The sequence below is a fragment of the Psammomys obesus genome, unplaced genomic scaffold (assembly GCF_907164565.1).
Source record: "Psammomys obesus unplaced genomic scaffold, mPsaObe1.curated_primary_1811, whole genome shotgun sequence".
In the NCBI taxonomy this organism is placed as follows: domain Eukaryota; kingdom Metazoa; phylum Chordata; class Mammalia; order Rodentia; family Muridae; genus Psammomys; species Psammomys obesus.
The window spans coordinates 11670130-11687026 of NW_026585689.1; the positions used below are offsets into that span (position 1 = coordinate 11670130).

At 39.9% G+C, this 16897-nt stretch overlaps 2 protein-coding genes across 3 annotated transcripts in view; one reads left to right on the plus strand and one right to left on the minus strand.

Annotated features, from left to right (window-relative positions):
• Positions 1-8075, plus strand: part of LOC129666913 (filamin A-interacting protein 1-like) — an 88254-nt gene extending 80179 nt beyond the window's left edge. The window contains exon 4 of the mRNA XM_055594286.1: positions 7931-8075. Coding sequence (XP_055450261.1) covers positions 7931-8075 — 145 coding nt within the window. The remainder of the gene's footprint in view (positions 1-7930) is intronic.
• The window catches only part of Cmss1 (cms1 ribosomal small subunit homolog), a 305385-nt gene extending 289436 nt beyond the window's left edge, over positions 1-15949 (minus strand). Inside the window, exon 1 of one of the 2 annotated variants that reach the window (XM_055594264.1) lies at positions 15733-15949. In XM_055594264.1, coding sequence (XP_055450239.1) covers positions 15733-15793 — 61 coding nt within the window. In that variant the 5' untranslated portion in view covers positions 15794-15949. The remainder of the gene's footprint in view (positions 1-15732) is intronic. The other variant, XM_055594274.1, reaches the window with a different exon arrangement.
• Between the last annotated feature and the right edge of the window lie 948 nt (positions 15950-16897).

A 16897-nucleotide genomic window follows, 5' to 3' on the forward strand; every position in this document is an offset into this window, starting at 1 on the left:
ACACACACACACACACACACACACACACACACACACACACACACACAGTGCCTTCCTTAAAAGGTTCTTGTCCTGGTTCTTCTTCATCAGCCAGGTTCCATAATTAGATACCAGTGTTTCCCCAAAGATCACCATCTACTTAGCTATCTTTCTGTTATTTCTTTCTCTGCCCCACCTCCTATCCTTAATCCAGACCTCAGCATAGAGTACTTTAACATATTTAACACTATATATAATCCTCAATTTTCTAAATCAACTTTCACCCCAAATACCATTCAGATTATTGCAATTCTCTAGCCTTTCATCAAGCAATTACATCTGTGCCCGGACAATGGCTGCTCCAACCTCCTAGCAGGGCTTGCCTCCTTGTGCTACCTCATCTTCCTCCGACACTGACCACACCGTTCACCCTCAGCACAGTGGTCCTAGCTCTCCTCCTCCAAACAGTTTGGCCCTCTTAGCCTGCACCTTTGCTTCTAGTACTGGAGTGTCTTGCTCCTCATATCCTACAGCTACTCTTTCCTCAAGTACACTTCCTTTGGTAAACCTTCCACAATTTTTCAGTCTGCCTGTGGATTTCCAAAAACACTTCTAAAGCACTGCAGCTTCAGCACAGCTTTCATGTTTGCCCTGCACAGGTTACCTCTTCTATAACACAATCTCGAAAGTGAAGATCAGCTGTCATTTTTTTTCAAACACATCCATATTTCTCACAACACAGTTACTGCTTGCTTTGTTCACGATCACCTACAACTGGTCCGGTTTCTAGACTCAGTGAAGGCAACATACTAGAGGCTCTGTATCATCACAGCTCTCTGGGAATTATTAGACACACACAGTTTAAGACCATGTCTCACACTGTTCAAGATTTAAATATTGCTCAGAGGAGGTGCTAAGCAAAGCTCCCATGGCTAACACACCCGGGCTTTACAAACCACAAGGCAAGGATGTTTTATGAAAAGGTGGGAAAGAATGGGGAATGCTTTCACATGCATGATATAAAAGGCTCCCAGCAACCAGACAAAGTGGCATTGTAAGGAAAGAACATGTACAAAGGACTCTTTTCTGGGCCAAAGGTGATGAGATATAAAGCCCAGGTATGAGCACTAATTATGCAGTTTCCATAACTCCCATTTAGAAATATTATCTCCAACAAATAAAGGTAGATTTGAGAGATAAAGCAGAGAAATACAAAAAATAAAGCAAAGATATGATGGGATTAAGATCAAGAAACAGGTACTTTATGAAGTGAAATAAGGAAAAGGAGGAATGTAATAACAATTTTAACAACTAATACTTGCCTGGTACTTTGGTTAATTAAATAAGGAACATCCTACATTGTATCTCTGTCCCCCAAAGAAAACTCACAAGTAAATCCCAGGTGAAGAGAACAGGTAACTTAGGTTTCTGCTGCTGTGATAAAACACCATGAACAAAAAAGCAAGTTGGGAGGGGAAGAGTTTATTTCAGCTTACAACTCTCAGGTCACACTGTATCACTGAGGAAAGTCACAGCAAGAGCCCAGAGCAGGAACCTGAAGGCAGGAACTGAAGCAGAGGCCATGAAGGAATGCTGCTTACTTATGACCTGATCAGCCAATCCAGAGAATGGCATCAGTCACATAACCATTAATCAAGAAAATGCCCTAAAGACTTGCCCAGAGGCAATCTGGATGAGGCATTTTTCTCAATTAGGGTTCTTCTTCTTACATAATTCCTGTTTGTGTCAAATTGAAAGAAAAACAAAAATCAACCAGGACATGAGGTCTTAAAGGGCTATAACTGCTCAGGGACATATAGTTGTTGCCAAAACTATAGTAGAAAGTCAAATCTGTTTAGCTCCATGACCTGAGCTCTAAACTAAACCACACTGTTAAATAATGGAAAACTCAGGTCAAGTTTAAAAAAAAATACTAAAAAAGGGGTGCAAATAAGAAAATTCAAAAAGAAAAAGAAGGGGGAGAAGAAAGGGTATCAAAAGAAAAAAAAGCTGGAGGGATAGCTCAGTGGTTAAGAGTACTTGTAGAGGATGCAGATTCAGTTGCTACCTCCCACAAAGTGGTTCACAACCATCCATAACTCTAATTTCAGAGAATCTGATGCTTTTCTTTTACCCTTGAGGGAAACCATGCAAGCACTTAACATATATGCATACAAAACACTTATACATTAAAGAAAAAAAAAAGTTGGTAATGGAGTACACCTTTATTCCTTGCACTTGGAGGGCAGAGGCAGGTAGCTCCTGTGAGTTTTAAACCATCCTGATCTACATATTAAGTGCCAGGCCAAGCAGGGCCACAGTGAGATTCTGTCTCAAATAAAAACAAATATGAAAATAAAAGAGGGGAAAAAAAGCAGAGACAGAAGAAAGCAAATGAATAACAGGATAAACAAAGAAAACAGCTATTCAAGGTTAGTATATTTTATTTTACCACTATATTTCTAAATGCAGTGCTGTGTTTGGCACAAAATGTGAGCAACTGGGTTAGGAAAGATTCGAAAACTGTATTTCAATGTTTATTCTTGGAATACCCTTTGTGCCCACATGTAATTATCACAAAAAGAGAAACTGGGAATGACTAGGTACAACCAAAAAACACATTACATTAGAGAACAAAGGTATCAATTTATTTACCCCTCACCTCAGAAACTGGACAACTTTTCAGTATAAATCACAGTGTGGGTAGGACACTGTTTAAGAATAAATGTTCTTTCACACGTTCATGGTAATGAGATAACCAAGCTGTAAGGTTTTCCTACGAAGGGACCCTTGCCATATAAAACTAAAACTTTAAGGGGTAAATTGTCATTGAATAATGGAAAATTCTAAGAAAATCAACAGATAAAAAAACAAAAACAAAAAACTAAAGCAGCATATGAAAAATTGGGCTATCTGCCAGATTTATTATCTCTTATTCCCACCCTTCCCTCTGCCCACAAATTAGTGGTGATTTGCCAAACAATATAAAAGACAAAAGGAATGAAAGCAGTCATATTTCAAGGACACTTTTTCCTGGTTCAGCATTTCCTCCTTTTCATCACTGTATCTATCATGATCACTTCTGCACTCTCCTAATAAACACTAAAACTGAAAGAAACAAAAACAACTGTTGTCTTGAAAGCACACAGCCTTGACCAAGCATACCACAGCTAGGTCCCCAGGGGGTCAGGAAGCTCAGAGTTCATCCCCCACCTCTCAAGGACAAGCCAGACCTGAAGTCTTGAGTCTACACCCGGACATTTGATTAAGGGCCTTCTGCAGTCCCTGGAACCAAGCCCTCTACTGAAGGAACACTGCCTTCTCACACAGTATGTTGCCAACACATCACCAAGTTCAAAGCACTTACACACTAATTTCCTCAAGTGTAAGGGAACATCCTGACTCCAGCTGTCTCCCCATAGCTTCTGCATAGTCTGATGTTCTGCTATGCCTTCCCATGCTTGTTTTCTGTGAGGACAGAAAACAACACAGGATTCATAAGGAAGGCGGCCAGAGACTTGAGACTGAACAAAACTGAAAACCTCACCTGCACCTGCACTTCTTTTGATCACTAAGATTCACAACCATCTAAGTGACTTTTGGCAAACAGAAGTCCTACAGATGGCTGGGTTTCTTTTTAAGAAGCAGTGGACAAAACAATGTAATGAGAATTTAATGAATTTTACAAATATACTTTTCTTTCTATTGCATCAGAGCTTTTTTTTTTTCATTGAGCCCATCGTCCTTCAGACTTGTTATCCATTCCAAATAGCACTCTTCAAGCTGAGTTAAAGATCCAATAGATATTTTTCTTCCATGAACGAACTTTCCAACTTGCTTACTCCTCTCCCAGACACCTGCTTTCTGATGAAAGCCAGGAACCTTCGAGTATGACAGTCACTGTGTGGTCTTAAAAGAGCCACATGCATGAATCTCTCTAGCAATATGCACTCCAAATTTAGAAAGAAAACTTCTTGAAGCTACTTGACATAACCTTCTACAAAATGATGCAAGGGATAACACGCTTTACAGCTCCATACTTAATTTACAGAAAATAAGTCCATGTATAAAATTCATACCAGAAGAACCAAACAAACAAACAAACAAACAAAAATCAAGCACCATTCCATTATCCTCTGCCCCAGGACACACTGAGGGAGTAACATTTGAGGGAGTCCAAATAACACTAGTGTCTGCTGCCATCTAGAGGTAAACACTGTGTAGTAAAATCAGCAAATGAAGCCCAACTTTTCAACATTTTAGGCTGTGAGTCACTACCTCCAGCCTTCTTCACCAAGACACATCAGTAAAGCTGATAAACCCAGGCATCATGGTGTTTGATGTTAGGTGGGTACTTAAGACAGAGACCTATGGTGCTCATGAGAAGTACAGCTGCCCTGACCCTTCTCCCAGACAGTCCTCTTCAGCTCTGATGTAGCATTTGGGCATGCCAGCTACTTCAATCACAAATGATGCTGATGAACTCTCTGGCCCAACATGCTCTGGACTCTCGCAGTGCTAAAAGTTCCCCTGCCCTGGCAGGCCGGAGCTCCCAGGGAAGAACACATTTCTGCCCACAGCAGCTTCGGTTACCGCCGCGGGTCTCTAAGCACGACAGGGTTAGCACCTGCATCGCGACAAATCACCCTTGAGGATTTAGTGAAGCTCTGGATTCCACTGGGGCACAGAACAGTTTAAGCAGGCCCGCCCCAAAGACTGAACACGAAATTACAGGAAAATTCCTATAATTCTGGACAAAGTTAAGGGGCACCACACAAGCCTATTCTGGAAAAGCTGAAACAGATTTCAACTGTAACTAAATCTAACATGGGGGACACTCATAGACATGTCCTCTCATCTTCCTTTTTCATCTCTTAACAGTTTAGTATTGTATCTTTGAATTGTATGCTTTTAGAAAATGTTGAGAATAAAGAGCACTCATAATACCACTTACCTCAGCAGACCATTAATATAACAGATGTACTTTCATCTGCAGCAATGGTTCTCAACCTGTGGATTTTGACTCCTTTGGGTGTTGAATGACCCTTTCATAGAGGCCACCTAAGACAATCTGCATTTCAGATAGTTACATTGTGATTCATAAGAGTTGCAAAATTACACTTCTGAAGTAGCAACAAAAATAACATCATGATTGGAGGTCCTCACAACTTGGGAAACTGTATTAAGGGGCCACAGCATTAGGAAGGCTGAGAACCACTGATCTAGAGGTTGAGCATCCCTAACTGGAAATTGAAAGTTATAAATCTAATTTTTTAGTGCCATTATAAAGTCATAAGTGGACATTACTGACCTCACATGACATGTAGTAATCAATATATAGTTACACAAAAAATAATGTATAAAACCATATTCATTCTATTTGTGTAATGAATATGTGAAATATACTGGATTCTGTGTTTAGACGTGGATCTTATTGTGTATATGCAGATACATTTCCAAAATTTAGATGTTCAAAATACTCCTGATCCCCAGTGTTTCAGAGAAGTGAAGTCAATCTGCAGTTCTTTCTCTTCACATATAAATACTTAAAGTGTGCATGATTTAAATCCAGCGTCTTATCATCTCTGTGGAAGCATTTCCCTGTAACTTCAAAAGTGTCGCTATGCAACAACAGAATGTTTTCGTACAATCATACTCTAATTCAGTTACCACACCCTCATTAAGAATTGTTATCTATGTCCGCTTTTTTTTTTCATTCTAATTAGTGCTAAAAACAACTTTCTCTTCCTGTCTTTCTTGTTATTTCCTAGAGAAGGTTTCTAACAACAACAACAACAAAGGCTAAGTCATAGCGGATGAGTTTTAAGGTATTTGATACACAGTGCCACGTTGCTCCCTCTCTTATTTGGACATTGATTATTAGCATTTTTAAAAACAAACAGCAAACATGTCCTGAGAAGCAAGAATATAGACACAGCATGTCAGTCCTAGATGAGACCATGAAGCTACAATAAAAGGTAGGACATATGAGGCTGGAGTGGGACTACCACCATCTCAACTGGCAGGTTTAGGGTTAACACCAAAAAGGGAGTAAGAATATTAAAGCCAATATACACTTCTGTACCTGCATACAGACAAAGCTGACTACACAGCAAAAAAGTATATTCCCAAGATGGTTTATCCTTCACTGAAGGAAGCCAAATGTGTAGCATTTATATTTGAAAACTCTGTTTATGGCACTAGGCATCTGTTTTAAGTATGTGGATGTGACTACTAAATTAACATTTCTAACTACTTGCACTGGCATCTGAAGGTCTTATTTGTACTCCCTTACAAAAGCCATTTCTAAACCTTTTTATTAACTTTCATTAGCAATTCCAGCAATAAATGCCTAATCTGCTTGCCGCCTAGCACCTTCTACCCTTCTAATTCTACTGTGGTCCACAAGCCCGAATAACAAACACAGGCTACAGCCAGGATCTGCGCATGACTGTATGGACACATATATCCACACATATATAAGCCAAAGCAATATTCTAAAACAGCACTTCAGTCATATTAGGCAGAACATTCTGTCGCTTGTATTCCAGTCTGCTCTCTTCTACTTCATTTTACCTAAATGTTTATAAAAAGAGAGGTACATCAAATACACTTTTTAAATAAAATACTCAATGATTTAGGAGCTAAAAAGTTCAATAATCAGATATTTTGGGGGAATAATGAAATAAAATGAAAATCATATGTATTATATTGAATGTAAATTTAAATGTAAATACACAAAGGAACTTCAGTGCACAAGTACAATAAAAATGTTAAAGGATAAAGACTAATAAGATGGTCTCTCGCAAAAAGTGTCAGAAATCTACAACAAATGAATACAATAAACTTTAAGACACTTAACAATATTTACGTTTATGAACTCAAAACAAGAAAAGAATGATGTAACCTGTGAGGAAAGAATAGTAAACTTGGCAGAAGGACTGTCACAAGTTCAAAGGAAACCTGGTGGGGCACATGGTTAGTTCCACATCAGCCTAGGATACAGTGTGAGACCTGTCTCAAACACACATATACACCACCACCAAACAACAAACAAACAAACAAAAGAAAGAAAGAATATGTATCTTATAATCGACTGGATTATAAGAGATCTGCAGCACTGAATGAGCAGTATTCTCATTGTTTAAGGGAGCAGTTTCTCCGTTAAAAAAAAAAGAAAAGAAAGAAAGAAAAGAAAAGAACAGTTTTTAGCAATCTATGTAACTAACTCTCTACTAACCTACTCCTCCTTCAGCCTAGATCACTCAGGCTATATGACTCCTTTCATATTCTTCCCACTGTTAACCAATAAGCAAATAGTAGCCAATTCTGCCTCTGCAATGTACCCTACCTCAGACCCTCTCTTCTCACACATGCCCCTATGATGAACGAGTAGTTTTCCCTAGGTGGCAGCAATCTACACCCTCATTGCACCTTTCATGAGCAGCCTATTTTGAAGTATTCCATTTCTCAACTGTGATGTTTTCCCGATGAAGAACATTAACAAAAGCATTCTTTCATCTTATTACCAAAATCAGTTTCCTATCTGAACTCTTTGAGGCCCAGACAAATGCTATTTTCTTCATGAAGCTCTTAGATGCAGTTCAGATTAAATCTTTCTCTGGAAATCTCACAGCTCCCTGACAACAGTTTGGGACACTACTCTTGGTTATCTTCCACAACAATGATTAGCAAAAGAACTGGGCTTACTCTGTGTTTACACACTATCTAACATTAAAAGCACATAACAAAATGAGTTTGCAGAGATGCTTTCCTAAAATATTTTCCCCTCAAAATGACTACCTTAAATGTGATAGATTCCCAGAACATAGTGATTTCAAGGTCAAGCCCTCCAAACTAACTATTTACCTTGAAAAAATGACCACTTTTCTTCCAAATGTACCAATAACTACCTTTTGTCTTTGTTGTTGTTGCTGTTGTTTGATTCAAGATCAAGGCTGTATGCAAGCAGAAAATTCCAACAAGGATCCCTAAACCCAAATCTACAGGCATCAGTAGACTTTCCACCAAAACACCTGTGGGACCTATGGATAAACCCAGTCACCAAAACGGCTGTGAGAAATTACACATCATAAGAACTGTCACCTCTAATACTTTCCTCCACATAAAGGGGAAAAGGTAAGTCATAACTACGGACTGTATAGGAAGACTCATCTCCAGAAATATCTGGTAAGCTACAACCACGCCATGGAAGGCCAAAGAAGAATGGCCATCTCTCCAGGAAACTGTGAAGTAGCAAACTGTCCGATGGCTCACAGGATGATGGACCTGGAAAAGGGCATGCTCAAAGAAGCAGCACACGTACAATGTTCAACTCTGTATATGAGCATATACAGACTCACTAGTTCACACCTGCAACCACACAATCTAACTCAAAGCTGGACTATAGCATCAGCCTGAGACAAGACTGGATTTACTGCTACAGACAAAGAGCTTTCTGTGAACAAAGAAATAATCCTTCATTCTACAGAACTTCATCACTTAATCACACTTTGGCTAAGGAAATACTAGCAAGAATTCCTAACTTGCTTCATGAAAGTTGAATGATTTCCACCAAAATGGCATTAACAATTAAAATCAAAACTTTAAGATCTAAAACCCATCATTTCTTTATTACTATGAGAAAGATAAATAATTCTTAGCTATATGGAGGAAGAAACAACACTATTAGTAAAGCTGATTACGTCCTTGGTACAGTCTTTCCAACAGCTGTTGGTGTGTACATACTTGAGTGCCAGCATTTAGCCTCCGTTCCCACTTTTACAGCAGATGAAGTCAAGGAATTACTTAACTTAGAATGTAAGATACAGGTCTTTAGATTAGCATGTGACTTTATGTAGTAATCAGGGCCATGAGAATCAGTGGTCACTACTACTGAGACTTCAGAAGAAAACAGAAATCATTGTTCTAGGTACTTAAAAAAAAAAAAAGCAATAATTTATCATGTCATAGAGCATCTTTATTTACGTCCCTTCCTTCAATGTTATACAAAAAGCTGGCAGACTCAACAAAAGCTTTGGACCAGGAGACCCAGGAGGATGATGGTAGCAGAATACTGCCTTCAGTCACCCACAGGATGCATACATGCAGTCACTTTTTATATCACTCAAGGTTGTGTCACTGAATCAAGACAAAGGAGTGCTTGAGATTCAGTGTGGACACAGTGGCACGGCGACATTTTTAAGATGAGGCATTTTTGACTGAACAGATTTCGCAACCTCACAGATCCTCACTTTGAGGGGTTATCAATGATTAATCTGACTCATCACTGAACACTAGAGGCATGGGCCTGGAAGAAATTCTCCTGGCTGAACACTGCACTTCAGCTGGCTTTCTACAATTGCTTTTTCCCAAAACAAAAGCAAAGGAACTAATAGTCCTCACACTCATCTAGCTAATCTGTTTCAATGCATATACTGATGCCAATATATAAGACACCAGGGGCCATTTAATGAGGAGACAGATTGAGCAGAAGAGAGGGAGAAGAGGAGCAGGAAGAGAAAGAGGCAGGACAGCACTGTTATGCAAGCTAAAGAGGAGTGGTGGACAGCATCAGGCAAGTGGCAGAGGGAGTCTGGGAGGACAGACATGATGAGACCGAAACAGAAAAGTCAACGTTAAAGGAAAGCAGTAATGCAGGTGAAGAAGCTCTGAGTGAAGAGCAACACACATACAGAGGGTGCACAGCAGCATGCCTGGGATAAGGCAGGTATTAATAAATCTCAAGCAAGTTTAGGATGGACAATGAGTCAGAGAAAGGCCATCTAATCAAGACACAGGCGAGAAACTAGGCTTAGAGACAGCAGGGAAGTATGTCAGGGATGGGAGAAAGTGGTTATGCTTGGGTACGGCATATGGTTATGCTAATGGAAAGCTAATTGGAACCCCTGTGGTGAAAACCAAATGAATCAAAAGGAAGCATAAAAGAAGCTAGACATGTGCCTACAGCCCTACCACTCTGAAGCGGAAGCTGGAGGATCATGAGTGTGAGGCCAGACTAGGCTGTTACATTGTCTCCTCCCACCCCCACGCCCAAAAAAGGTCTGAGGCTGCAGTTCTGGTAGCTAGAAAACATCCTAGCATTTACAAGGCCATGGATTCAATACCCAGCAAAACACATACACACACACACACACACACACACACAGCACAAAACGAAAGAATAGTAAACAGGAGAGAGAGTTCAACAATTAAGAGCACTGGTTCCTGTTCTGGAGGATTCCCAGGACCTACATGGCAGCTCACAACCATCTCTAACTCTAGTTCCAGGAGATTCTGACGACCTCTTTTGGCCCTTGTGGACACTGCACACATGGTGAACAAATACATGTGCAGACAAATCACCCATACTTACATAAAGTAGAAGAACAGAATTTTTTTGAATAGGAAAAATAACACATACTATCAATAGTCATAGAAAAATAAAGTGACCAGGAAAGTTTCACCTTGAAAAGGAACACAAAATGTGCTGCATACTGAGGGTTTTAGTGTGTTCCACCATGCTGGGACTCTCTCAAGTAAGTTTTATGTCAAGATGGCATAAATTCATAAGCAAGCGAAAAGATAGTATTCAAAGTACTAAAAAGACAATCTAAAATAATAACGGAAATTTCAATGCTCACCAGCAATAATTCACCTTTAAATGGTAATCAAGTTCTCTCATTAAGACAAAAACCTCACAAAATGTCCATTTTAACAAAAGAACTACCAATTACAACACAGAATCACTTCCAAGCAATATAAAACAAAACATGCAATGCAACTAAGATCTGAGTATGATGACTTGGATTTCAGCAACACAGCGCTTGACATATAAAGCAAGTGAAACAGAATCCTGCCACCCCAGCATAACCCTTCCAAAGAAATGTGGCCATTTTGAAGAGGAAAAATTGAAAAGTGAATAAAAGCTATCTTGCATGGTAGGGGGAGGGCGGCTTGTTGGGAAGAATGTGTTTAATGGGAGTGGAAAGGACTGAGGGAGATAATGGGGGTGAAAATGAACAAAAAACACCATATACATGTACGAAATTGTCAGAACTTTTTTAAATCCCAAAAGAAAACTGTTTTATAATTCTAGAGTAAATGTAATTAAATTTTAAGAAATAGATAAAAATCCAAGTGAATGAAAATAACAAAACTCCTAAAAAATGATAATTTTATGTGAGAATCCTACTTGTCTTTTGTTGATTCAGCTTTGGTGTGATCTCTGGATTACTATTCTAACTTCTTGAAATCATGTTTTCTGATTGGAATCTGAACATAACTGGTCTAGTATCTAATAGAACTGTGGACAGAATCCTAGGGTAACTAATAAAAAACATTTTTTCTCTGAGGTATACTTCAAATTCCTTTCAAAGAACTATATAGCTGAAGGCTTGAGTTTGGGATGGGAGCTCATCTGAAAGCTGAGTAGGCCGAAATGCAGTCTAATAGTTCATCACAGTTGACAGGCAGGTTAGGAATAATTGTGGCGATTATAAATGTTGAAAGAAACCAAAACAAGACTATATTATGGCAAGAATATTACATAAAATTCAAATTTCATTGTTTATAAAGTTTTATTAGAACATAGCTACATTTGTTTATATATTCATTGTCTATACCTACTTTAAAACTCAAATTCCAAAGTGAGCATCTAAAACATGACAGTTGGACCTGTAAAGCCTTAGTATTTGTAGGAGTAGACTACTATTGAATAAGTACATACAAAAAAAGAAAAGTCGGCTAACCCGTGGTCTAGTATGACCTAGACTAGCAAAAAACTCAGGACCAGAATGTGTAACCACACTACCATCATCTAATTTCTAAAAGCAACACTTGCAATTCAAGAATTCAATCCAGCATTCTCTGAAAGCTGATGAAAATAAGAAAACTACATTTCGAGATATGTGAAATGTTTAGAAGTATCCAATGACAGACCATTAGATCAGGAACTGGTCAGAGGCAAGACAGCATGCCACATGACTATAGTACCAGCAGCGGACAAGCTGAAACAAAAAACATCTGTTCAAGGCAGTAAATTTTCTAATACAAGAACAACCTGGGCTAGACAGTGAGATCCTTTCCCAAAGACAAAACCAATATAAAACTTCAAAGAATTTGTAGTACAAAAATAATATTATACATTATTGTCAAACATGAGAGAAATGAAAAGTCTTCCACACTAATGATATTCTTCATGAAACTAGTGGATACCTAACAATTACAGCAAAAATGCATGTATGATTTGGAAAAAGGCATGTACATCAGCACTTTCAAAGTCTCATAAACTGCTGTCAAGAACCATTCATTTTAATATTTGTAAGAATTGTAGGAATTCTATCAAGTCTCTTGGGTTATTTAAGGGTCCGTCTAGTGATTTTCAAGTACAGAACATGATTAAAATGTAGCCCCTCTTTCTTTCCTTCCCCTTCTGTTTAAATATTCATCCTAAGTTTTGCCCTTAAACATTTTCATGTTATTTGTATCTTTATTAAACACATATATCCAATACATATATCCTATAATGTAAACTAATGGTGTTTTTTTTTTTTCCCTCTAATTCTGTGTCAAAATTAGGGCTGACCTCAATAAAATATCTTGAAAACATCATGCTCTGAAGCTGGTTCTCTGTGAGTACTGATCTAGAGGAAATATTCCAAGCCTCAAACATATAGCGCAGATGCTGCTTCACAATATGGACACTGCCTATACATTAAATTATACCACAACAGCCTAACTTTGATGAAAAAAAAAAAAGGTAAACAACAAAACAAGCAACAAGCTATTCCAAAAAAAATTGACCATCAACGAAGCAACAGCACTGCTCCTCCCAGCAATCACCAACGAAAAGATTCATGGCATTCACTACTGTCACCTGTATGAACCACGGTCTCACAAAGCAAGAGTTTATCCACTGTCATCTTTGTGACACAATTTATAACACTAAATCCAGTTGAACATGGTAGCGAGTACTGATAGTCCTAGCACGAAGGAGACCAAGGCAGGAAGAGTTCAAATTTCAGACCAGCAGTCTGGGCTACATATGAAGTCCCACTTTAAAATTTAAATAAATAAATAAATAAATGTAATAAGGGTTAGTTAGATACTATTGTAAAGCATAGGATTTTGACAACTTTTCCATACATCTGAGCATCTTTAGAGGCATAGTCTCCAGCCAAGATATGGCTATGAAATATTAACAACTGGTTACTACTGACTGAATGCCTTCTATGAATAAAATCACTAAGCCTCAAGAATAAAGGAAAGAATGAGGAATAAACTGAATCTCTACTCACATGATGCTCACATTCCAGTGTCAGGAAGACAGTGATTTCACAAGGCTAGCAGCAGATAGTGCTAACTGACCTGCCCACAACCAGACAAACACCCACAGCACTATTCTAGGCTAACCAGGAGCTGCTTCTTGGGGAGGTGATGTCTGAACGGAGAGCCTATGTTAAGAGCGAGTTACTACAATCAGAAGGACTGTATGGCACAGCTACTGCAAGGGCCTGTGAGAAAAGAAATGGAGCCTGTTGAGCAATAGAGTGAAGGCCAGTGTTGTTGAGCCAGTGTAAATAGTGGGGAAAAGCGGGTCTGGAAGATAACTAGCCATGGTAAAGAGATTTACTGTGTGCTGAGAAAGCTTTTGGGGGCTTAACCAAGTTTAGGATCTGACTTGTCTGGTAGCTGAGGAGCAGGTACTGATGGTGGGGCCTCTATTTTGAGTTTACTATAGTGGTTAATACAAATGAGAAGAGCAGTATACATGTCAGTGGAGAAAAATGCAAAGACAGACTCAGGATAACTTTGAAGGGAGCTACAACAGGACTTGAAGATGTGAGAATTGAAGAAAACAAATAAATACGGCAAAGTCCTACCAAGCTTTTGTGACATTGATGGGTTTTGGGAACTGAAATACGCAAGTGTGGAGGAAAGGAATATTTACAATGATATTCCTGTTAAATAACAAATACTTTAAAAGCCATGCAGCTGATTGAGCATTGAGCATAACGCACATACTAGGATTACATCTCAATTACTGACTAACAGATGTTTCTCAAAGCATAAAGGTAAATCTACTTATTTTTAGCTCTGAATAAAATCAGACTAAGAGTCAACACAGTTTAATAATAATGAGTACAAATCATATGCCTTTAAAAATGAATAATGGGTTGTTTGCTTAGAGATGAAATTCTTATTTTGATCATAATAATAATTATCATGAGAAATACAAGTTCAGATCGTCTGATTATGCTGAGAGCTATCTCACTCAACAAGAAAATCCCAAGCTAATCACTGAGCACCTCAGTGCTTCTATTCCTCATGTATAAAATCCCTACTTCATACAGGATAAGAGTGTACTTCTTGGTACACTTACAAAGATTAATTAATAGGCTAGCATTCCTAAAGCAACCAATACAATACATGACAAATAGGTAGGCTGAGGCATGAGAACTGAGACTTTCAGGCTAGCCTGGCTACATAAGGAAAACTCCATCTTGGAGAAAGAGAAAGAGAGAGGAAGAGAGAGGAGGGTAGAAAAAAAAAAAGAAAAAGGATTTAGCACATGGTAAGAGCTCAACAATAAAAACTAGCATTACTACCCACTGTCTCCTGGTATTTCTGAGCATTCCCGTTTGCTTGATACATGTATGGTAGGAGGTGGCATCAAAGACTCAGAATGAGCTACTCATATGACAAACACTACCGGAAAGATATGAGAACTGAGGGCTATAGATTGCCAAGGAAAAGGTACTTTCACTCTTTTACTTCACTTCTGGTTTCACGCTCCGGTGGCTCAGCGCCGGCTATTTTCTGTCTCTAGTCTCACCCTGGGATCCAGACTCCCAGACTCCACTGCACTGAAACTCAAACTCAACTCAACTTTTTTCCCTTAAGTCACAAAAACCCATGCTGTAACTTTCCGCTTCACCCTGACAAAACACCTAAACTTGTCAACTCCATCAGTGTTTATTATCACATGATGGCTCTGAGGTCAAAATAAACAGAAATCTGACATTGAGCCTATCTTCAAAAACTACAGACAGGCAGACTTTGGATGCTTGCAGGATGACTTGAGACAGTAACCGTAGTTATTGCATGTTAACTCTTTTGGAACTTGAAATATTCAAGGTCACTCTGGGGGCGTTACTTAATGCTACTTTACTTGAAAATAAAATGCCTACTGCATCCAGAATGGGTGCACATGGCCCAGCATAATAAAACTGTTAGAACCGTTTTAACTAAATTCTAGTTTTTTTTTTTCTGAAACAGACTATCTAAGGGAACTTGTTACTGAAACATCTTTAAATCACATTCCGTATCTGTAAAGGAGCGAAGTTCAAAAGGATGACTTTTACTCAAGCCCCTTGCTGGCCATAACCACATCTTACAAAGAACACACTATATTAATATTTTGTGCATACACTATGCGCCAAACATTGTGCTGAACTGTACAACTTTAAATTACCTTCACACCATCTTTATAACAATTTTTGAATAGACATCGGAATTACTCTTTTTACGCATGAGGAAAAGGAGACTGTGTCAGAGTATTAAGTCGGTGATTTGAATTCCCACAATCTGAACCTAACTCAGGAAAATTCCGGTCAGCGCTGAGCGGAACTGCCTCTTGGTACAAAAACGGTCTACTTCAGTCCGCGTGGACGAGCGCGTGGGCCACACGCGGGGCTGGGTGCTGAGCGAGGACCTGGGGAGGGCACCGCGGGAGGCGGGCGGAGCGCGTACCTGGGCTGCCGGCAGCGGCCGGCGGGTTCTCCCACCACTCGTCTCCCAGATCGTCTGCCATCTCCGTGAGGCCCGAGCGCGAGCGGACAACCAGGGCACTCCGCGCGGCTTCAGCGCTCGCGACAGCCACTCCGCACGCGGACGAGCCTCGGAGCGCGGTCGCCGGCGCCCCGCGGAGATGACGTCACAGACGCCGCGCCCCTCCCGCTGCGGAAGCCAGCGGAGTCGCCGTTTCCACACGGGCTCCGGGGTGCTCAGGATCCACCGGGAAGCACAAAGTCGAGGCCCTAACGAGCCAGGACCTACAGCCGGAAGTTCGTCACCTGTTCTGGTCGTTTCTTTTAATATCCTTATGGGTTTTGTTTTGATTTATGGCAGAGAAGCCGATGTCGAAAGTGCAAAACTGACGCTAAGACGGTTTTTCTCCGAGCGATTTCAAAGAACTTGCACCGCGGGAGAAGACCCGAGCACGTGGGTGTGTTTTCATTATTTCGTCAATGTTCTGGCGTTCAGGGCGCCGGTACCTTTTGCCTTTAGAAACGCACCTGAGGGGGTCTGACGGCAAATGTCAGGACTTCGTTAGACATGCGGACGCTGCGCCTTTTGTACAACATGTAAAGAAAAGGTAATTGGTCAAAATGCCCCAGAGACCTGAAACATACCACTTCTCTATGTAAAATATTTAATCAGGTTTTGATGTAACAAAAACAGAACTCGGGGCCAGGCGTGGTGGCACACGCCCTTAAAGCCTGAATTCTGGAGTCAGAGGCAAGCGGATCTCTTGAGTACAAGACCAGCCTAGTCTGCGTAGTGAATTCCAGAACAGTCTATGTAGAGACACCCTGTCTCAGAGAGGAGGAAGGGAGGAAGAAGAGTTTCATTCAACAAGAAACCAGTAAATGTGTTTCTGTCAGCTTTCTGCCTGACAATAACTGTCAGAGATCTGAAAGACCGCAGGCCAAATGCAGCCATTGGGTTGTTTGTACCCAGTGGTCACAAGTTATTTTTATAGTACAAAGCACTGGAAGAAACAAAGCAAACCTACCGGGGAGAAAAGAGGGGGCTTTGGTATGGTACATCCATACATTCACACTTCATGTATTTAACTATTTCACCCTTCAGAGAGAATTACAGACTATACTGGGTAACCAATCTAAGCTGTGCC